The sequence below is a fragment of the Nannobrachium achirus genome (assembly GCF_963921795.1).
Source record: "Nannobrachium achirus genome assembly, chromosome: 1".
NCBI lineage: Eukaryota > Metazoa > Chordata > Actinopteri > Myctophiformes > Myctophidae > Nannobrachium > Nannobrachium achirus.
This window is the reverse complement of record NC_137810.1, coordinates 16,303,317-16,327,728: the sequence shown is the minus strand read 5'-3', so window position 1 is coordinate 16,327,728 and position 24,412 is coordinate 16,303,317. Positions and strand designations below refer to the sequence as shown.

General features: G+C 41.0%; 1 protein-coding gene across 5 annotated transcripts; it reads right to left on the bottom strand.

The window, feature by feature from the left end:
* Window positions 1-902: 902 nt before the first annotated feature.
* Window positions 903-22,944, bottom strand: fxr1 (FMR1 autosomal homolog 1; the record flags this gene model as incomplete). 5 transcript variants are annotated; one of them, XM_080721598.1, is made up of 18 exons in its annotated part: window positions 903-3,078; window positions 3,415-3,497; window positions 5,023-5,130; window positions 5,697-5,903; window positions 6,757-6,860; window positions 7,645-7,735; window positions 8,147-8,381; window positions 12,230-12,316; window positions 12,546-12,727; window positions 14,254-14,332; window positions 14,685-14,855; window positions 15,255-15,371; window positions 15,631-15,721; window positions 17,230-17,378; window positions 18,447-18,518; window positions 18,697-18,790; window positions 19,230-19,282; window positions 22,864-22,944. In XM_080721598.1, the coding sequence occupies 18 exons, from the start codon at window positions 22,912-22,914 to the stop codon at window positions 2,902-2,904; spliced, it is 2,151 nt and encodes a 716-aa protein (XP_080577724.1). In that variant the 3' UTR covers window positions 903-2,901. The 5 variants fall into 5 exon arrangements, with proteins under 5 accessions (XP_080577724.1, XP_080577723.1, XP_080577720.1 ...); XM_080721597.1 differs by lacking the exon at window positions 5,023-5,130; XM_080721594.1 differs by lacking the exon at window positions 5,023-5,130 and having other exon boundaries at window positions 3,421-3,497; window positions 22,864-22,914.
* Between the last annotated feature and the right edge of the window lie 1,468 nt (window positions 22,945-24,412).

Genomic DNA, 24,412 nt, shown 5'->3' with positions numbered 1-24,412 from the left:
ACACTTCACACACTTAAACTGGTCGCAATAAAAAAAAGTTAAAGAACCTGAATAATTATAGTAATGATCAATTGATTGTTGGGGCAGTGCACAGAGTTGAACATGCCTGGGGAGAAGCTACAGATTTCAGCAGCAGTTTAAAAAAAAAAAAGTTTTTCCCACTGCCAGGGTTCTGCCTGCGGTGGTTGAGTGAGTCATAGGGCTGTCACAATTATTACATAATCGTCCAATTGCAATTATTTGAGGTAATCGCAATTATTTTGCATAATCGTCATAATCGTTTCCATGTTGAGAAATGTTAATATAGTTTCAAACACTTTAAAAAAAGTAGTGGAAATAGCAGATCTACAAGCTCACAACGCGTCGCAGTGCGACACGTTGTGAGCTTGTAGATCGGCTATTTCCACTATCAATGTTCTTTTTTTAAGTATAAAGTTGTCAAATATGTCAGTAATTTCTTTGTATATTTAAGTTATGTGTCATAATTGCCATGTGCAACTTCAATGCCTAAAAGCCAAACAGAAATGTAATTGTCAACGACAAAAACAATTAAATAGTTAATCGCAGTTATTTGCGTGACAATTAATCGTCATGTCAAATGTCATAATCGTGACAGCCCTAGTGAGTCACCACAGAAATAGTTGTCAAGGGTTAAACGGATTACGCAAGAGATAAACATGAACCTGGGAGGCAGACAGTCTCAATTTATAACATTTGCTGCATCTGCTGGTCATTTGGTGAAGTCTGGTTATGTTGTGAACTACTGGTTGGTACTTATTTTTATAAACCAGTGGAGTTTCATAATTTCACAATACAGTATCATATACCTACAGCAGATATTGTTTTCATTCTAAATATCAAGGCACAGACAAAAGGTTTTGGTTTTAGATCTAGGTGGAAGATCATATTTATTTAAGAACTACCTGCATACAAAACATATTGCACATCAACCAACCAGAATGATCCTTTTAAAAAAACAGACAAACATACTGTAGTCGACCCAACAAAAACACTTGGGGAGATACAACTCTCAGTAGTCCAAATTGTCACCTGCCTCAGAAAATGACTTACTAACGCCAGTTTTAGTGTCAGAAAGGATAAAACAGATTATTTTTGTTTTAAATACTGTACATTTTTTTTTTATTTTCTTTTTTTTAAATAAATAAACCAAATAAATCTCCTTCCTCAGTGAAACAGTCATGACCGTCTCCAGCCAGCCAGTCTGTGGAAGAACCATGAAAATGACATCATCGTGACCTGGGCTCAATTTCCCAGAAGCATCTTGACAGTAGGGTCATCTTCAACCCCATAGTTGACCAGATTCCCAAGGGTGCTAGAATAGGCCCCCCTCCTGTTTTCACTCTCTACAATCCTTGTCGTAAATAACCAATCCACAATGTAGATCGACTATTTTTGGCGTGCGGTACACCCCAGAATAGCGACAATAGGCTTCACGTGGTTAACCTTTCAACAGACTAGTTTTAGCAGGAGGCAGATTAGAGGGAGATGAAGACAGAAGGAGTGAGGGAGTCCCCTCTGTGTCAACACAAATAATGTCTTCTCTCCAATTTTAAGAATTGTTCATGGGGAAAATGTGACGGCACTTCCCGTTATCATTGTCCATTTAAATGCAAACAAACCCACTGCGTAGCACCAAGATGCTTTGGAGAAACCCAGCTGTGATGGCTACATCTTTGTCCAGCACTGAAACAGTAATAGGCCACTTTCCAGACTTACCTACAATTATTCTTAAGGAAAAGAAGTTACAATTCAGTGCAAAGAAAAACAACTCTTATATTGTTTGTTTGATTGTTTGTTTGTTTCTTTTCCAGACACACTGCAATAACATTGCCTCTTATGACAGAAGTGGTTGCATATTGAAAGAAAAAAATAAAGTCAACAGAAAGCAGCTAACGACACACTCCTCAACAGATAAGATAAAAGGATAACTGGACTCATCTTTTTCCCATGAATAGAACAGAGACCTGATTTCAGAAAAGAATATGCTACTGAAATAGTTTCATATGCTTTAAACGTTTACTTCAGCCTGGCTACTTCTGATGTCATAAGGGAATAGTTCCCACTTGGGGACTATTTAACAGCCCTGGCAGGCGAGACCAATCAAATAACGCAAAGTAAATGAAGGATTTCAGGTGGTATGGGGAGCCAGGCAACGACATGTTGAATCTACTCAAGGCACAACAGCTGATCACATGTATGGTAAACATACTTGGACTGAGGTTCCAGCAAACCTACACTGTGGTACCCTTCATGCAAAATGTAGAATTTACAAACATTTGATGCACAAAAACATTGTATTCTGTGAAAGAAAAGAAAAGCATTGGAAACGTCTCAATGAGTCCACCAGGTAGAAGATAAGTATTCAACACTATAACCAGGCCATAATATTCTTCAAGTATTTGAAAAAAAGAGCTACTGCATTAATACCACAGTCTGGGTTTGTGTGGAATCTCTGTCTTTTATAGTCTTTTATTCAGTCCGGCCCCTCCACGGAGAAGGGACTGAAAAGCGCAGTGAGCTGAGATATCTGCACGTCTGTGTTTTTACTATCTTTGGCAAGCTCAAACAAGAACTATCGTAAAAACGGTAGCAAAATGAATGAAGTTGGACAGAACCTGTTTGGGGGTGGCGGGGGCAAAGTGGCAGACCTCAGCAAAAACCTACAGGTCTCAAATATCTGTAAAAGGAAAAAAGGAAGAAAAAAAAAAGAAGAGGAGAGCTTGTGTTATTTTACTCTCGTATTCCATCTCCAATGCTGTCCAAAAATGGCCTCTTTGCATGTGCTTGATTTGTTCCTGGGAGTACAAATGAAGAACACACAAAGATGTTCAAACATTTGAAAACCTTTTTCTTTTCTTTCATTCTTTTGTCAAGGTCTGATCAGGAGAGTCCGTTGACAACAGCTTGGGGGTTTGATTCCCCCTCGTAAGAGACTTTCGCAGGCTTCTCTGTGGAAGACCTGGGAGCTCTGGCTGCTTTGCTGTTCTCCCCACCGTTATCTTTGTTGCTATTGCCGTTGGTAGTCGCACTGTGTTCTGCAATGGCCTCCTCCTGACCCTAAGAAGAGTGACAGATCACCTGGTTACACTTAGTCCAAATTCAAATTTTAGTCCACTTATTTTTTACTTAAATACTTAGATGGTTCTTAACATTGCCCAGTGGAACTCATTCATATAGATTAGACAAAACAACAATAAATAAATAAATATTAGTTGATCAGAAAGAAAAAATGACTTGTTTATTATGTCCATGAATAGCTTTTCAACAGCAGTCAGTGAAAAAAGGTGCAGCGTAAACGGTGACAAATGGTCCAACCCTTTTATGGATTAGCTGTAGTGCACCTGCCAAGCAATAAATACATAAAATGCAGCTGGCCTCCAACTATATACTAACCATTACCTTGTTCTTCTTGGGTTCCTTGGCAGGCTTCTGTCGGCTCTGAGACTCTGCCCTGGATATGTAGTCAGCCACTGTCACTTGCAAGATAATAGAGAAGCCAATTAGTCAAGATATTGCAGTCCTTCTTTGACTAGGGGTTACTTCGGACTCATGCTGAGTCATCTTCTATTCCCCTAGGACTATGGGACAAAGTTACTAAACAGCAATTCTTAAAGCATTTTCATTTTAGGTTCTTCTAACCAAGGAAAATGCCACTCTGTTTGTGTCACATTTCTGAACATTTCAGTTTTTCTACAAATATCAAACTGCTGACAGTGTATGTGTCACTCACTCATACAGGTACAAGCAGTGACATGTTGGTGTCACTAGTACCTTCTACATTGCAAGGGAGAAATACCCAACATGAACATGTTATGATGACAAGGCATACAATAACCAGTTACTTGGCAAGACACATTGACCATGACAAAAAAAATCATGGCTGCTACAGACACAAAATACATTGCGTATAACTGACACCACAGTAGTGCTTACTGCTAGTTGCAGCTGGAGACCTTGCTTATCTTAATCAGTGGGGAAATAGGATTAAGGTACTACAAGTTATACAGTGCAATGCCACACAATAATTGCATTTATTTTAACAAACATAGTATATCTTGTGCAGTGCAGACGCTTGTTAGTGAATAAGTAAATTTCCACATGCCTATGAAATAAGCTGCAGATACATCATTAATACACTGTAAGGTAGCAGGCCTTACAAGAGTATAAAAAGGTGTATCATAACACTCATTTAGTGGGGCGTTATGGAAGAACCACATCACTCCTATAGCTCATAATCAGTTAGATAATCAGCAAATCGGCAAACCCGAGCCAAGTGACAATTATCAAGCCCAAATCAAGACGACCAGTCGCTTATAATAACCACTTGAAACCCAGCATCCATATTCTGAAAAACGCAGTCCAAGTAAAGAGCCAACACTCAGGTCCAGTCGAGTCTAGACAAGGGTTTAAGTCAGGGTTCCCCAATAGGCGGCCCGCGGGGGGCTACTGTCTGGCCCCCACCAACCCCAGTAATAATGGTGGTATAAGAGCAGCAACAACACTAGTATATCATCATTGTCGGGTGAAACCTCGTATTTCCAAATTGGTACGTTATTTCGCAAAGTAAAGCCCTGCTTCTTCATACAAGGCCGTCGCACAAAAGTAGTGAAAACAGCCGATATACAAGCGCTTGTAGATCGGCTGTTTTCACTAGTTTTATTCATTTTTAAAATGATACCGTAAATGCAAAACGAACGGTTTTGGACATACAAGATTTTCACCCGACAACAACGATATCTGAACTGTCGCTGGAGTAGCGGGAACGCCACCGTCGCCCCCTGCAATGTTGTGGCCCTCGGCTTGGTACCCTAGACATAATTCGGCCCTTGGGGAAAACTAATTGGGGAACCCTGGTTTAAGTGGTTAAAACAATTAATGCGTAAACACTCAGTATGTTGTTGTTGGAAACACAACAAGCACCAGAACTGGGGGTCCACAACCGTTCAGCCAAGCAGTTAGTAAGAGTGACCACACGCAGTCAGTGGTGGTTGCCATCGTTACCTGGCTGTCTCTCACGGTTACCTGGCTGTCTCTCTTCTGGCAGGGGCTCGCCACCACCGCGGCGGCGGCGGCTACGGTTGCGGCGCTGAGGTTTAGCCTCGCCCTCATCTATAGACCAGGGTGGAGGGGGTGTCAGAAAAGGGGGGGTGTGGGGGGGGGGTTGGTGGCATACCAGATCCACATCTTCAGGGAGCTACCTGCTATTGTTCCTGTCTCCCTAACAGCGAGGAAGCACCGCTGCACACTGCGGATGGCTGAACGCTACAACTTTTAGCTGTCTTTATTTTGTTAATTTCTTTTGCCATATTTTGGGGGCATTTTCAGTTGTTTATTGACAGCGAGGGTGTAGAGAACTGAAATGCGGCGAGAGCATAGGGGGATGACATTTAGCAAATGGTCCATCCGTCCGGGAATCGAATTGGAAACTCGTTGGTCAAAGCTTTGAGCACATGTGGTATGAGCCCCAACAACTCAGCTATCGGGGTGCCCTTATTTAGCAACCTTCCTAAAGCTGCCGCTGACGAGTCATTACCTTATTGTCATAACTGGACAATTATTTTGTAACTACTTCATATGTGTTGCTGCCTTCTTGGACAGGCAGCGGTCATTATGAATGGTCTCTGTTCAACAAGGACATTAACAAATGACATGAAAAAGAAGGACAAACCGGTCACCTATTCCGTTTTCGCTCGTTGCGTTGTCTGATTCGCTCATGCCGTCTATGAGTGTGGCCTCCTCATCCGTTCTGCGCCGCCGGGACCTCCGGCGGCGGTTAGCCATCATGTTGGACTCGCTAGCGTCTGTATCGGCGGTCTGGTCGGTCTCTGTGTTATTCTCCAAGGCCCCGTAACCCTGATTACCCTCAGGATCACGAGTACCAGCTAGAGGAAACAGACAATTCAAATTAAAGTTACTGTCAGACTTCACATGTGACAGGCAGTGAGTGTGCGTTTCAAACTCTGTCACGACCCCCCCAAAATAATCATATTTGAACTGGTGACCCCCCACAATAATCATATTTGTTTCAAATATTTTTATGATTCGCGAAAAGAACCAAAAAAGAAATTGCATTATTTTAGTACATTTTGTCATTATAAAATGGCATTATTTTAGTAATTTTATTTTTTTTGCAAAAATGTAATGTTTGACCAGTTTTCATAGTACAGGTAGTTTGTTGATTTATGATTTCCAAAATGAAGCAAAAAAAAAAGGGAAAAAAGGAAAGAAAAGACACCAAAAAGTACAAATTACAAATCTCAAAGCATAAAACGGCATTACGATAAAATTGCAAAAATGAAATGTTTGACCAGTTTTCATTGTAGTTTTTTTAAAAGGCCATAAAGGAGTAGTTCACCCCCAAAATGACTTTCTTTCTATTGATTACTCATGCCATGGAGAGTAGAGTTCAATAATATTTTTAGTTTTTTGTCACATTCCTAAGACATAAATGTGATAACAATAAATTTACCCCCATTCATTTCGGATGGTGACCCGTTTCGAAACGGGTCACCATCCGGAATCAATGGGGGTAAATTTACGCAAATCAAATTTTTGTCTTAGGAATGTGAAAAATACCAAAAAATATTATTGAACTCTACTCTCCATGGCATGAGTAATCAATAGAAAAAAAGTCATTTTGGGGGTGAACTACTCCTTTAAACTATCACTTTACTGTCATCTGGGGTCCCCCTGGGGGTCCCGACCAACAGGTTGAGATCCACTGTTCTAACTTACTGTATCCTCCTCTTCCTCTCCCTCCTCGGCCTCTGCCGGGTCCAGGTCTCCTGCGGCCGTCCCTCTGTGGGCGAGGGCCTCTCTCCCGCTCCCTGTCTCTGTCCCTGTCAACCAGTTAATGACTCAATGAGAATGTCACACAAAGACAACATTATGCTATACTGTATGAAAAGCAAAACCATATATTAACCCATTTAGAACAGGTACACATTATTGTGTATCATTATTTTATGCTTTAACTATTGAAAAATAGCAGATATACAAGTTCACAGCACGGCACCGAGTGCCGCACTGCGAGCTTGTAGATCTGCTATTTTTTTTTTTATCGTGAAAATTAGAATTTTGACCCGATTCTAAGTGTCTTTTGAATCCTTCGAAGATTTTTTGAAAAACCTATGTTTCTATGTCAGCAATCTGGCCAGCCATCGTCAAAGAAAAGGTCCTTTTCACTTAAATGGGGCTCAGTTAGTCTGTTCTTGAGAGACTACTATGTCAGTGGTTCTCAAACCTTTTCATGTGAAGGACCCCCAAAATGATATTTATTTGACCACGGACCCACCATCTCAAACACCATCTCAAAATATTTCGTTCCAGGGACCCCCCAGAAGCAAAATTTGAGTTACAAACGTTCGCTTTGAAAATACATATATTCAAAGATTTGCACACATTTTCATGACTTTTTCACTCTGTGCCGCGCTGTGAGCTTGTATATCTGCTATTTTTCACTGGTTAAAGCATTCAATAATTCTAGGCCTAAATGGGAAAAAAAAGATCAAGAAGAGGGGGTCTTGCACTAAGTCACCACTTGCTCAACCATGTCCACCAAACAGTATTGCGGAGATAACGTGAATAACTGCAAACAAAAGCTTTTAAAACAGTCTCACACACCTGTCCTGGTCTTCACCAGCCAGGGACCAGTCACTCAGCTCAGCGGCATTAGAGTCAGTCTCTGAGGCATTAGACTGCTCTGAGTTGGTGCCTAGTAGAAACATGATAGAATTTTTAAACAGGCAGGAGATATATGAAGATATTAGGAGAGGTGTAGAGTTACTTCCAAAGGCTAAGTTCATGAACATGACACAATGGGTGCATCCCAAGTCTCTTATTTGATATTTCCTCGATCCTCGTTTGGGTCTCTCAAGTCAAGGTGTCGCGTTAGGACCCGTTAATAAAACAATCTTTAAGACAAAACGTTTTTGATATTTGGTTTGTCTAACTTCTCAAAAACAAAAGAAAACTTTATCTCTTCTCTCCAAGCATTGTTTCCTTGTGTCTCTACTCTCTAAACACATCCTTGGTGGGCTGAACTAATACACAAGGAAAGACACAAGTGAAGGAAATGAGGAGGATACCATTAAGAGACGTGGATATGGCTGTGATGTGAGCCTACCATATCCAGAGGTGTAGTTGTTCCCCCTGCGTCCTCCACGGCCACGGCCAGAGTAGGAGCGGCTGTTATGCAGAGAGGAAGAGGAGGCCGTGCCACTGCCATCCACGTTCTCTCGGTTCTCCCTGTTCTCCCTCATCCTCTCCCCTCTCTCTCTGTCAGAGGGTCGGTAGCCCTGGTTGACCTGCCTCAACTGCTCATCGATCTGCAGCCGCTCCATGCGAAGCTGCTCTACCTCCTAGATGGATTGAGATAGAGGAAGGTGGGAAACAGAAAAGAACGAGAGAGACAGGAGACAATGGATGATGAGAAACCGAGAACGGATGGCAGGATATTAGAGAGAGATAAGGAAGGGAGGGAGAGAGACAAATAATGGATAAAAAGAACGACTACTTCCAAAAGAGTCATCTCATGCACAGGTATATTCCAAAAGCATTAAGGTAAGATTAAGGTTCAACTTTATTGTCAACAATACCAATTACAAGTAAAAGGCATGTGAAATTCATTGTGCACTAAAAACCAACACAGCAGCTAGTCTCAAGAGTACCACGTTAACAACTCAGGGTCTAAAGTGTCCAGTGTTAAAAACTAAGCTGCTTAAATAAATAAACAATCTATATAAAACATCTTAAGTAACTAAAAGTTCAAAATAGCTCAAGTGCAAACTGCATTAATCCATTGTGGCATGCATCATACACACATCTACAAATAATTGGTGCCTTGCGCTGCTTAGTCTCAATGTTGCTAGGCAGTGTCCCTGTGTAATCTGCCTCAGCTCCTCGTGCAACTGTTGGCTCTCCTTATGAAGCAGCAGCATCTCCTACATACACATACATGCACAAGAACAAAAAAGGATGCAAAATAACAACACACACACAAACCACCCAAAAGAGCACAAGACATGCAAAACAAGAACACGAGGAACACACATACATACACACAACGCACAAAACACACAAAGCAAAACAAACTGTAGGTATGCTCATCAAAACTGGTGACAGATTATGTAACGGATAATTCAGTCAGTTATGAGAAAATACTGTTAGCAGGAGATTTTCTCATAACCTACTTATACAACAGCTAAGCTGTGAAGTCTCCATAATTGCCAAAAATATGAAACGTTAAACATTTATAAAAGATATATAAATAGATACATTTAATGTAGCCACAGCAAGATATTTTTGTCACCCAGATGTTATCAATTAAAGGGGAAGACCACCCATTTTCAATATTGAACTATGTCATTAACTCATATGCTGCCATTTAACAATACCTTCGTACTCTTTAACTGCCATTCGTCTCCATAGACTTCCATGTAATTCATAGTGCACGGATCATGCACACCCATGCCTAGATAATGCACCACGTGTGTCCACATTGCTCACAGCTTTCAAACAAAAAAATCCGAATGGAAATCCGTTCAGGCATTCATGAGATAGCAGCCATTATGTTTTACACTGTTGTGAGCTTGGAGGTCTGCTACCTGAGTTGTATGGGGGTTAAACAAGCAATTTCGCGATCGCTATCATGCCTACTAACGTTTTTGGGGTCCCAAAACATTTTTTGAAAAAAAAAATGTTTTGAAAAAAAAAAAAATGGCGGAAATTCTCTAATATACCTCTAAGGTATATTAATGACATAGTTCAATATTGAAAATGGGTGGTCTTCCCCTTTAAGAACAGGAATACTTTCAGGAATTGGAAGTACAGTGTAAGCACTAAGCAGCACTGATTAGTTTTTGTTTGTTAAGCTGGGAACAAATTGTTCTGTTCTCGTTAAATGTAAAAAATAAATTAAGGGACATGAAACCCTAGGATGATTTTGTAATTTTCTGTTTTCTGATTCAGGTTAAAAACTACAGAAGTGTCATTGAAAAAAAAACATTGCTTGTTTAATTATTCTGACCTTATCGCAGTACACAGTGATGTAAGCAACTCAGCTGCACCTAATAAAATTAATAATGGGTGCGGTGTGGTAGATTTAGGTGTGCCAAAGCATGCACGCATGGACAATACTGTTGATTGCTGTCTTGCACATTGGCACACCCATGGCTCAGGGCACATGTACTGTATCTAAAAACACCCATTGTTAATTGTATTAGCTTCAGCTGTAATGCTTACTACTACATCAGAGTTTTTGAAATGCAATGTTTAACTTGTGTTTGACCTTTTATAGTATGTTTTTATTCATGTATGTTGAAAATTAAGAAGAAAAGAAAACAAGGTTATAAAATATACTAAAGCACCAAAGTAAATTATAAAATGTATCCTGTGTTGAGGACATGGTGGTTACAGTATGATGAGCATAAATGCAGATATACATTATAGGCTACACAACAACCTCACACACACACACACACACACACACAGCCTGTGTGTGTCACTCACACACACCTTATTACCAAGGGTGTTTTTAGAGTAACCCTTATTGACGATGTCCTGTCTGTGTACTCGATGCAATGATTTATGCTAAAGTTATTTAAATGACGCAGCACCCCATTAACCTCTCAGCTGAGCCTGAGTGTGAGCGTGCACACACACACACACACACACACACACACACACACACACACACACACACACACACACACACAGAGACTACAGCATGACATGAGCATGTCGAGGTGGGACTGACAAGAGATTTTTTGGGTAGATGCGGGTTGTAATTAATTGTACATGCAAAGTGAATTACAACTTGTGAATTAGTTCAGACTCAGAGGTAGCAGATGCACAGCAGGCGGTAAAACAAAATGGCGAATCTTCCGTACATATTGATATTTTGTCGAGGTAAAATATCATGTGTCACCTGGACGAAACGACAGTGTGTTTAATGCATGCTTTTGGAATGAAATGTGTCTCAGAGTGACACAGGATGCGTATAACAACATCCCTGCAGGAAAATAAACAACAAAATCTGCTCATTTTCATGCCCCTCGTATTAAATGTCATTATGAGAAGAAAATCCAGCATTTGCTTTTCCTGTCTTTCTGCCTTCCTGTACACATTCACATCCCCAACGGAATTTAATCCACCGATTACAGATAAGATTCAATTATCATAGCACACCTACTACTCACAGACCACTCTTTCAAACTCCCCACACGCGCGCGCGCGCGCGCGCGCACACACACACACACACACACACACACACACACACACACACACACACACACACACACACACACACACACACACACACACACACACACACACACACACACACACACACACACACACACACACACACACACACACACACACACACACACACACACACACACACACACACACACACACAGTGTGTGTCACTCACACACACCTTATTACCAAGGGTGTTTTTAGAGTAACCCTTATTGACGATGTCCTGTCTGTGTACTCGATGCAATCATTTATGCTTAAGTTATTTAAATGACGCAGCACCCCATTAACCTCTCAGCTGAGCCTGAGTGTGAGCGTACACACACACACACACACACACACAGAGACTACAGCATGACATGAGCATGTCGAGGTGGGACTGACAAGAGATTTTTTGGAAGTGGTAGATGTGTTGTAATTGTACATGCAGAGTGAATTACAACTTGTGAATTAGTTCAGACTCAGAGGTCGCAGATGCACAGCAGGCGGTAAAACAAAATGGCGAATCTTCCGTACATATTGATATTTTGTCGAGGTAAAATATCATGTGTCACCTGGACGAAACAACACTGAGTTTAATCCATGCTTTTGGAATGAAATGTGTCTCAGAGTGACACAGGATGCGTATAACAACATCCCTGCAGGAAAATAAACAACAAAATCTGCTCATTTTCATGCCCCTCGTATTAAATGTCATTATGAGAAGAAAATCCAGCATTTGCTTTTCCTGTCTTTCTGCCTTCCTGTACACATTCACATCCCCAACGGAATTTAATCCACTGATTACAGATAAGATTCAATTATCATAGCACACCTACTACTCACAGACCACTCTTTCAAACTCCACACACACACACACACACACACACACACACACACACACACACACACACACACACACACACACACACACACACACACACACACACACACACACACGTGTACTTACGTTGAGGTAGGAGATGTGGTACTCCAGTAAGACCTGGACATTGCCGATGCTCTCCTTGGTGCCCACAAAGGTGAAGGGGACCATTCCCTGTGTCAGCAACACAGACACGATCCACAAGACACTCAAGAACTGCACTAAACAAAATTCATTCATTCTTTGTGGTAAATTTATAACCATGATATTAGTATGTAGTACACAGTGAAATCCTTGTGTTAACGTATCCATTTGTGACAGAGAGTACTAAATTAAACTTCAGGATTGTACAGAGTAGTACTGTAGTAGTAATAGTAGTAGTAGCAGAGTAGTGTATGTTTACTTCCTGTTGTGGTTCCTGTCGTGGCTCCTGTCGTGGCTCCTGTCGTGGCTGCTTGTTGTCATTGTCTCGCTTGTTGTCATTGTCTCGCTTGTTGTCATTGTCTCCCTCTATCCTGACTCTGACCACACCGGACTTGTCCACAATCTCCTGGATCACTTTACCATTCTTACCAATCACCTTGCCTGAGAAAGAAAGACCGACAATCAGGAATAAAGTCAGACAGACAGACAACTTGAAAATCATAAGAAAAACCGAGGCCAAATGATTGATGATGTTACGAGACTTCAGGAAACTACAGAGCGGGGATAATGAATTGTCAGCAGCCCCTGCACTATCCTAAAGTAGTGGTGGGAAAAGAACGTTCATGTTCAGGGTAAGGATCCGTTCAAAAGATTCCTTCACCTTCACCGTTCAGTAGCGCTATTGTCTATTGTGTACAGTATGTGATTGAATTTTTAAATAAGTGTTAAATATTCTGATAGTAATCATTGCAATGGAGTCTCTCCAGCCCTTTAGTAAACAAACAATACATTTTCAGGTCAGGATACTAATTTCATCCAATCAGGAGAGAGAACTCACAGGATAAAACGATGAACAAGTGAAACTGGAAGTAAAACATAACTTTCAAAATTGGGAATGGAAAACTATAACATTTAAAGTTATACCATGTAACTTTTTTTATAAAACAAATCTTAAAATTGTCCTAACTGTTAAATCGCTAAAGTTTTAGAACCCCAACTCGGGGAGGGATTTCCCGGCAAAATTACGTCATCACACTACCGGCCAATCACAGCGAGGGTTATACACTGCCGGCCAATCACAGCGCATCTTGAAGTGGGGTCGCTATGGCGGCCATATTTGTAGTTGCCCGTGTGTCTCTATACTCAAAAGGTAATCTCGCCTACCAGGCAGGGTGAAGGAGTCCGTTTCTCCGGAATGGCTGAACGCACAGGAACCAGGGACCCCTCTTAAGATAGATCTCGGCGAGGTGGAGGCAGACGCGGGGGTGTGAAGGTACGAAAAACGGCCGAAAGACGCGGACGCGACCGCGGTTTGCTATAGGGCTACTGACCACTAGTTGAGCATCTTACACAGTATAGCTTGAAGCTAATAAATGGATTTAATTGGATGAAATTGGCAACCCACCTGAAACTGTATTTTCTGTTTATTAAAAAGATGGAAAGATGGGGAGACCCCCGTTACTGAACAAACATACTATATAGCTGAATGAGTATCATCATAATATAGAGCTTTAACCTTTTTAGCAAAAAGAATATCACTTACACTACTTTTATGTGATCCGTATAAGGTACTGTTGGCATTGGGGATCATTTATGGCCACCAGACTGAAGTGGTAATGAACATAACGTACCAACCAGGTTCCTAGGCACCAGTACAGAATCCTCTAGGGATCATTTATGGCCACCAGAATGAAGTGGTAATGAACATAACGTACCAACCAGGTTCCTAGGCACCAGTACAGAATCCTCTAGGGATCATTTATGGCCACCAGAATGAAGTGGTAATGAACATAACGTACCAACCAGGTTCCTAGGCACCAGTACAGAATCCTCTAGGGATCATTTATGGCCACCAGAATGAAGTGGTAATGAACATAACGTACCAACCAGGTTCCTAGGCACCAGTACAGAATCCTCTAGGGATCATTTATGGCCACCAGAATGAAGTGGTAATGAACATAACGTACCAACCAGGTTCCTAGGCACCTGTACAGAATCCTCTAGAAACTCCAAGAAACCCCTGGCCTTCTTCACCGCCTCCACTGTCTGAAAAACAACACAACACAAATATTAGCCATCTAATTCAGAGCAAGTTGTGTGTCAAGTCTACTGCATTTCTTTTGTTTCTTTTTTGATCAATTGAATCATTTATTTAGACAAACATGAGTAACATGACAGGTACAGACAACACAAACATATGCAGTGCAACACAGGACAGTTAAACATCCTGCCCAAAAACGGAAAATCCCAAATAAGACTGTTTAAGGCTTTAAATCTGTACAAAACACATATACATACACAAACTATCTCTCTTACTCTGCCTCTCAAAGTGATATTGATAGATATTGATACAGTATGTTCCTTCTCTCCTCTTCCTCACACACACACACACACACACCTCTCCATAGATCCTGAAGGTGCCAGTCTCTTCATCCAGCTCTATTGCAGTGACACCTGGAACTTTCCGTGCCTGCTGAATGTTGCTGCCATGGCTACCAATGGCCAGCCCCATCAGGTCCGTTCGCACTGTAAACTCCTCCTGGAAGGATGATGCCAGCTGCTTGGAGCTCTATTAGACAGATGGATGGATGGATAAATAGATAGATCCATATACTGTAAGATATACACACATTGTTATTATTAAAGATACTGTATTCTCTTTAGGCTTATTAACCAGCTTATTTCCACAAGAAAGAAGCAATTCTGTTGATAATGAAAAGTGTAGGACGAGCTCATACAAGTCATAAGTGGAGCGGTAAAGTATCCTACTGAGTGTATATCTGGCCTATCTAAAGAACCGCCAGACCGATCCACTTCAAATCGGCATGTGTATCACCGAAGATTGGAGGGAGTACAGTGGCCGGTGTGAAGTCTGTCGGATAGGCGGTTCTCCTGAAATGAATATAAATGCACTAATCCAAAAAAATCACAATACCATTATTAACTTGTTACTATGGTTAGTACTGACCTCCAGATGTTTTGTGGCTTCCTGGTTGCGTGACATTAGAAGCAGCTTTGTCCTAATGCTGCGCAGGTGCATGTCACTCAGCAAGGAAACACGCTTGACTGTGGCCTCATTGGTGGACTAAACACAGAAACACACACACACCAAGTAGGAGTAAGAATCACTAACACATACTTCACTTGCTTTGACGATAAGAACCAAAAGAGCACCCGAGTCATCTACTGCAAGAGCACAGCTCTCACAGGAATAGTCTACAATATCTATACATATACTGTATACTCTTATATATCTCTATATACATGTTATCCCAAATCCTGCCATCACAGAATCACAGGCATAGAACAGAAGCAGGGCAGAAGGCAACAAGAGAAACAGTCACCATGATGACTAGTTGGCTGGTCTCGGGGCAGTAGGAGATATGAATGGCTCCCACAGCTTTCTTAAAGTCCTTATGTGGGTCATTCTGGCACCTGAAATCAAAGAATAAAATCTATAAATATTAAGGCTGGGACTTTAACTGATTAATTGTGATTAATTAATTACAGAAAATTAACGCGATTAAAAGAATTAACGCATTTTAATCGCACTTAGTTTTTGCACCAAAAAACCTTCAGTTTCGGGCATACTGATCATAGCGATGCACCAACCAAGAAGAGACAACAAACGCAAAGGGAGAAGTAGCCGATCAGAGCGCTTTGCTTGGCCCAGTGGATGCGAAATTTAGATTAAAAAAACTCACTTGTTGATTCACTCGTACAACAAAATGTGTTTGACCTGCTTCTCAGGTCAAATATCGATGTGCGATTAAAATGTGATTAATTGCGATTAATTAATCACAGAGACTGTAATTAATTAGATTAAAATTTTTAATCGCATCCCAGCCCTAATAAATATGCCTCTCAGGCTGCATTTTTAACTTGGGTTTCTCTAAGGCAATCTGCAAATATCGATCTCCTTCCAGGATGAGGTCTGTATAGCAGAGTTTGGATTGATTCTTTCAGCCTACCCAAATCCTGTATGCAGCATAGAGCTTGTATACTTCTTGTTGTACTTTGGTTGTTGCATTTGTTGTATGCATGCATATTTTTGAACAGTGCTCCTGGGAGGAGCTAAGCTCCAACATCCAGCATCCAGGCTCTTAAGTGTGGCCTACAACTGGCCTACATCTTGGCACAAAGCACTCAAAGTTTGTTGTACGGCCAGGGTCATATTGGCCAAGCTTCACGGGGCGATTAATGAAATGAACTCATAAAAAGTGATTTTTATATAAAAATTTAAAATGTAAGCAAAAAGCATTGAAAATACATATTTTGTGCATGAGTCATTGTCATTAATCAGTAGTAGCCAAAGCAGGACTGGTCTTAATTCTCCCTCCCAAAATCATGAAGGCTCCCGAATTCTGTGCCCACTCTACAATTCAAAAATTGACCATGGCACCCGCTACTTGTGGGGTATGATCCAGACCTACAACACTTTCTGCATACGGCAAACAAATCAACAAACACAGGTCTATCTCTCCTGTCCCAATGCTCAAGGCAGCCTAGACTTTTCTCCATTGTGTCTCCCAAGCTGTAGAATGATCTCCCTCCATCAGACCTCCTTTCAACTGCAGAGTCACTTGACTCGCCATCTTCTGCCCAAATCTGAAAACTCATCTCCTTGCATTTTCTTATTATCTTTGTGTCTGGCTGTCTGCACTTCCCATTTGTTGTTTAGACAGATGCTAGTCATGTTATTTAGATGCCAATTATGTTGTTTACTTGTTGCTCAAGTTACTTTGTAGCTCTCCAATTCCTCTAGACTACAGATGGTAAATCTCTCTAATCTACTCTGCATATACTGTATGTGTCTGCTAAATGCCTACATTGTAAACTGTATTTGCCATTAGGAATTTAGTTAGGTAGTGAGTGTGTTTCAAGTATAAATAGTCATGGTGTGAATTAACATTGCAAGTCTGTAGATGCTTTACTGTACATACGCTTCTCGTAGATCCTGCGGAACAGGGACAGTGCACTTGAAGAAGGAGTTCTTGGTCATTGCCTTGTTGGTGTTGACCGGACGCAGGCGATCAAAGGTTACTATCTCGTTGTAAGTGGCATCGCAGGCTGCATACTCAATCACATAGAACTGGACAGATGGAGGGTCAACACAACACATTAAAAAAAATCATGACAGACTTAAAGAACAATGTTCTGTTGATGTCCACATTTTAGTCTGCTACTGGATTTCACTTGTTACAAAGTTGTGGAAAAAGTGTAAGTGAGGGTGCTTCAAGTTAGACTGGACTGAATCCCGATCTTGGGAACTCTTTTTTGATTTTGACGATATATTACACAGATAATGAAGGGGCGAAGCCCTCAGACCATAAGGAAAGTTCCTCCTATGCCATTTGCATATTGCCACTTTGAATTTAATGACTCCCGATGAGCCAGCCACCTTAGGGAACCACACAAGCCACCTACTGTTTTTTTTCTAGTATGGGCGTGGCTAAATGATTGGTAGGCGACGGTCGCTGTGGATTCAAACGTGAAAACCAGTTAAAACACGCTCTGTGATTACGTGAATAATGCACTATGAATGAGGCTTACCCAGACTTAGTGGATACATCTCACTGTACCTCACTGTCACATTAGCCAGCCAAGGTTCAAGTTACCAACAAACAGTGATTGCTATTCCCTCTGACACATTATGCAAACCACACCCCCATGGCTTTGATTTTGACATCACCTGACAACAAGGCAAGCGCACTGACATCGACTTATGCATCCACACCCGTTCTCAAATTGCATATAACTTGACATAGTTGCGCTTTAGGTTAGCTAACTTTATCGGGCAAGTTTTGGCTGCAAGAGGGCACACGTACGTAGTGTAACCAATGAAAAAGATCAGGCATTTGTGTGATTTGTCAGAGAGCCAATAGCACACACGCTATTCTCAGTCCCTGTTCAGCTTTTTTTAGTTCACCTACTTGGTCATTCAGAAGGACTTAACAGTGTACCATTTTATTTTTGACTATGCTTTTAGTCTATGCAATACAAACTATCTTTCTAGGTCCACATTTCATCTCTGACCAATTCCATAATTAAACTTGGTACTGACCAATTCCATAATTAAACTTGGTTAATTGTTTTCAAGCGGTACTGAATGGTACTACTCATGAGGAATCTTTTGAGTTTATAAGTAAATGGAACTCACATCTCCCTTCATCATGCGCACTTTGGCCAGCCACCAGCCACAAGGCTCCTGGTCATTGGCTCTGGAGAATATCTAACAGGTGAGAGGCAAAAACAGAAAGGAGAAGAGAGACAGAGAAGAAATTAGAAAAAAATAATTAAATAAACCTGGAGAATGCGCAACAAAGAGCAAGTAGTTATAAATAATGAAGTAAATGGTCTATAACTGTATGAAAGGTCTTGAATGTGTGCACAGTGTGACTCATGCTCACCTCCACCTCCTCTCCTTCGCCAATATCCTTCTTCCCATCAGCAGGAGGCGGCATCCTGACATCACTGAAGGGCACCTGGCGTTCTGGCTGCCAACTGGAAACATTCACAATGGCAATGAACAAACATACAAAATGTATGTTTTGACCACCAATAGCATGTATTTAAAATTGTGACATCCGTTGAGTTGAAGCTCGAGACAACAACCCAAACACCCCCAGAAGCCCTGGCCTGCATAACCAATTCCCCCACCATATACCCCCAAAATAAACCTCAAACGTTAAGGAAATTTACAAAAAAGCAAATGTCTACATTATATGGTATTTATTATCATCATTGTATAAGTTAAATTACCCAGCAGCACTAGCACTTAAGTTTGGTTACCTGCCTAAATTAATATTTGCTATCATAAATTGTAATATTCCATCACAACCATATTAGTTTGCTTAAGGGTATTTGGACAAGAGTTTCAAAAAGGTTTTTGTTAATAAAACTGTCTGGACATAAAAAGAAAAGAAAAGAAAGACAAACTCACTTGTTCTCAAAGGCAATGGTGAGTGAGTCATCGTGAACATCTTTGACAAAGCCCTGCAGGCCAGACAAAGAGAAAATTGAGTTATTTTTAAATAAAACTTTCACACACATTTGTTGTTAGTTTCATTGTCAGCATTCAAATGTGAAAGATGATTTGTTTTTCCATCTTCCAAAAACTGACTGGACCACATTGGACCATTTTAGTTACATATGATTCAAAGAAAAGATCATATGATGACACGAAAATGGTAAATCATGCTAAAAGATTGTTTTTGCTAGTTTACAATATGAAATGGAAGTCTAGCAGCTGACATTTCAAGACACGTCATGACAATTAAGAGCAGAGGAAAATAAAGACACATTTAAAAGAGCCTATTTAATTCATAGCTAATCAGACACTTTCTGTTTTGAAACATGAAGAACCCACTGGCTTAGAGCCATGCTTCACTCTGCCAACTGTAACAGCCAGAGCCTGAATATTTCAATGTTGTTGCTACCAAACAGCAGATTGACAACCTAACGAAGAAAATTTCACTTTTTTATGATGTGGCTGGAGGTCAAGCAGGTCTAGAAAATGATTTTTCTGTATGCATACCTGTCCCCTCAAAAGTACAAGATTTACAGGCCGCCGATGGCCTAGTGATTAAGTTGCATACCACTAGCACATACTGTATAGAGTCTATACAGTATGTGTAGTGTACAGGTATGTGGTAGTGGTATAGACTAACGCACCATGACAGCATGTCCCGGGTTGCCTTTGCTGTTTGTCATTCCTCCAAAGAATGTATTATATATTATACATTTATTTTTACAAGTATATATACAAGTAGAAGCTTTACAAATCGTGCATGTGCATGACCTCACAATACAAAATCACATGCAGCCAAACAACAGTCCGCACAACCAGGCCCAGGAAATGCCTGGTGAAATGAAAGTGAAACTTATGAAGATCAGACAGATCATGTCTAAAATATATAAATATAAACTAATCACTTAGTTGCACCAACATTGTTTTTGTGAAGCCTTTGTTTTGTTCCTATTCCTATATGTTAAGATAAGAATAAAGATTCCCTATTTCCAAACACAGGCTAGTCATCACAAAGTCGAGTCGACATGCCCACAAGCAGGCAGTTTATCCAGGCAAGGATTTTTTCCTGTAAAATGTTGCTTTGCCACTGAACACCTATTGTGATTTGTGTAGTGTGTGTTCACAAACTGCACAATATATGAGGCAAATGTGTGTCCTTTCACAGGTTTAGAAATTAGGACTGAATTATTAGGCTATGCCTTGATTTGTATGTATTAATTTATATATTTATAGTCTTCTAAGTCAAAGACTCATATTAGACTTTGACTGTTTGTTGAATCATGTGCTGGCTGGTATTTATTCATTTAATCAAAGGGAAAGCTTGAGAGGTTTATGTGCTTATTGTGGAAGGCAGTTCACCAAATATATATCACTGTGCAGTGTGCGCTCTATGCCAGAGTTGTACAATTAGCAATGACACCAATGGTTTTGTTTTGTCAAGTTTAATTACGGATGTTGGTGGAGTATTCTAACCTTAGCTTCACTTAAACTTAGCCAGCAATACGGATTAAGGACCGGTCCTGAAGTAATATTTTATTCATGCATCTAATGCATTGCTAATTGACTACTATATTCTCCTCATTATATTCTCCCAAATGTTGCAACTTTTACTGTAACAGATATAAGGGCAGAACATGTCCACACCTATAGATCAACAGGTGAGTCAGAAGACCACGGGCTAACGATCATAAAACAACGGACTCCCTGCACACTGTGCACAGTGCACACTGTCTTCTTGACTTGCAATTAAAAGAATGACTCTATTGGAAACAATGTTAAAGATGACAGAACCTTAAAACACCAGAGGTAGGGCCAAGTGACACTGGCTCAAGTCACAAGAAGGAGAAAATTCCAAGCGAGATAAGCCAAATCATAAAGTCTAGTCACAGGAATCAAAAAAAAAAGATCACAACTGAAGTAGTGTCAAGTCAGTCAAATTTACCAAACTACTGTCAGTAAAAAAAAAAAACAATGGATGAAGTCGGGAAAGTTGATAGGAATTTGATTGCGCACAAGATATTCTTTTAATTTAAAACGGTTTGTAGTTAATGATTTGTTAAGACTGGAACACACATCGATGAAAACAAAAGCCAACTAGGAAAACCAAATAAACCAAATCACATCAACAGCATACACAATTACACCACAGAGTAGATAAACTCAGTAATAAAGCTTGGACAACTGTAGTGGCAACAGGGCCAAGAGGATCACAGGGGAAACTCAAAGTCAGGGTTGATTGGGTAGAGAATGACTAAAGAGACGATTGTAAGAGAGTAGAGAGAAGAAAATAGTTAGATGACAGGAGAGGTGTGATGAGAAGAGGGAAGGGGGAGGAAAGATGAGGAATGGGGCCAGAGGAAAGGAGGGGAAGGGGGACAGGGGGCTTTTCAAGCAGGCATGTCTAGAAATAGCTTAGAGACAGAGTACAGAGTATCAGTGACCCTGTCCTGACATGACAACTGGTCCAGATTGACACTGGACAGCTGACACAGAAACACACAGGGCACCCACGAACCACATAGCTTAGCTATGAATCATAATCACATAATAAGAGTGTTACACAAGCTTCTATAGGAAACCACGTTCAATAAACGCTATAATGCCACGACTTAATGTTTACCTCACAAATCTAAACAAAATGAATACTTAAAATACATGCTTATTTGGAATATTATATTGAGTGACCGTGTCAGCTGTAGAAATACCAGTCTAGGGCAGTGGTTCTCAAGGGGGTTCTCTGTGGGTTCCTTTAGGCCGGGGGATCTAAAATGACCCATACAAGTCTGTAACCCTGACAGTGTACAAATGGAACCAAATGAACCCGTTAGGGAGACCATGACATGTGAAAGTTTGATCTAGGGTGTAATGTTACGTAAAACACTGAGGCAATTGCTAACGTTAACTTTTTGTTATTAAAGAGGCCACTAGCTAACAGCATTATAGCTTTCTGCTTTTGCATCAGTCTATTTAAGACCAAATACTATCAGATATCAAACATTGGGTATATGATTGTGTTGGATACATAATGATAACGTGCAGCTCATCATCATCTTATGAAAGAACGTCGCTAACAGGTGAGAGTTGAGGACCTGCGACCTAGAACAAACACACCAAGGACCGCAATGTTACGTCACAACCCTGAAGCGTGCGTAGTATCATTGGTGCTTTTGACAAGGGCTGACAGATAGAAAACTTATATTTCCAACTGCAAATACTTAAAAGCTGCCATTTTAATTCATACATTAAGCTTTTGCGTGACAGGGTCGCTGTTTTGCGTTTCAAGGGCCCCGGAACACTCCCTGCTCGAGGATACTTTGTGGTGACATCACTGACGGATCCTTAGTGCTGTAGCCCCCAAATGCTAACGAGCATAGCCCCGGCTAACTTTGGCTAGCTTAGCGAGTTGAAGCTAACGATTACCCACTTGTTAGTGTCATCTGCGTAGAGCAACAGGGACACATAACCATGCTATAACAAAGGCTCCGTGCGTGTCTCGTGTTGCAGTCGGTTTGATGTTTGTTATGGTGCTATTATAGCCGGTGTTTACCTTGTAATAAGCTCCGTTCGCTCCACGGACCTCCACCGCCAGTTCCTCCATGTTGGAAACGCAAAGGATTCTGGGGGGACAGGTGCTGTTGAGGTTTAATTTTGGAATCCACCCAAGAAGCAGTGTGGGAACTTTAAGGATCTGTCTGGAGCCATGCTGGCTTGTCATGGACATTTTTGTAAAAAGTCTATTTTTACCATGATGGACATACACAATGAGTAGAAATAACATAAGGAGCTAACTTTACATTACAATTATCTGCAACTGAGAATGTACAACTTGAACCAAAATCTCAGAGTTTTGGTGGTTGAAAATAAAACATTTCAGAACCACTGTCCTAGTTAGCTCTGGTCCATAGCATTAGAGCAGGGGTTCCCAAACTATTGGCTCAGGGCACCCCTATAAATATTATTGCGACCGTCAGGGAGCAGTTTACTATGAAAACCTCCACCGGCCGTCCGTCCGTCCGTCCGTCACACGTCACACCTTTGCCCTGCTCATATCTCCGCATCAGTATGACATCACACCACATGTGTACACAAACCTTTGTGTACGTTGCTGTGGCAACAGTCTGTTGTTGCTGGTCTGTTAGTGTACGTTAGCAACCACCTTAGCAACCATGGTTTTACCCTAGCAACCAACTGTTTACCCTAGCAACCAACTGTTTACCATAGCAACCATGTTTTTTTACCCTAGCAACCAACTGTTTACCATAGCAACCAGATACGCAGAGCAGGGATCTCCATATATGGGCATAAACAGGTGACATCACACTGATGTCAGATACTCAGAGCAGGGATTTCTCCATAATATATGGGCATAAAAGGGATTCTGTTAGGGATCTCCATATATGGGCATAAAAGGGATTCTGTTAGGGATCTCCATATATGGGCATACAAGGGATTCTGTTAGGGATCTCCATATATGGGCATAAAAGGGATTCTGTTGGGGATCTCCATATATGGGCATACAAGGGATTCTGTTAGGGATCTCCATATATGGGCATAAAAGGGATTCTGTTAGGGATCTCCATATATGGGCATAAAAGGGATTCTGTTAGGGATCTCCATATATGGGCATAAAAGGGATTCTGTTAGCTGTTAGTGATCTCCATATATGGGCATAAAAGGGATGCTGTTAGGGATCTCCATATATGGGCATAAAAGGGATTCTGTTAGGGATCTCCATATATGGGCATGAAAGGGATTCTGTTAGGGATCTCCATATATGGGCATAAAAGGGATTGTATCCCAGATGATGCCCTGTTAGGAGATCCACACTAACAGAATCCATATATGGTCCTACCGACAGCTGCTATAAGCCAACCCTGGCGATAAGGTCTGAGTCGAAGAAATGCTTCTTTCCTGGCAAGAATTGCCCCTTTATACTGTAGGGCTCATTTGTGTATTGTATGACATCACGCCACATCATCGGCTGAGGACTGTGTGATGTCATCATATCTCCATATATGGAGACATAAGTTGCTCATGCCCAAATATGGGCTGGTGAGGTCAGACTTAGTGTGATGCGTAGGTTATCTCCATATATG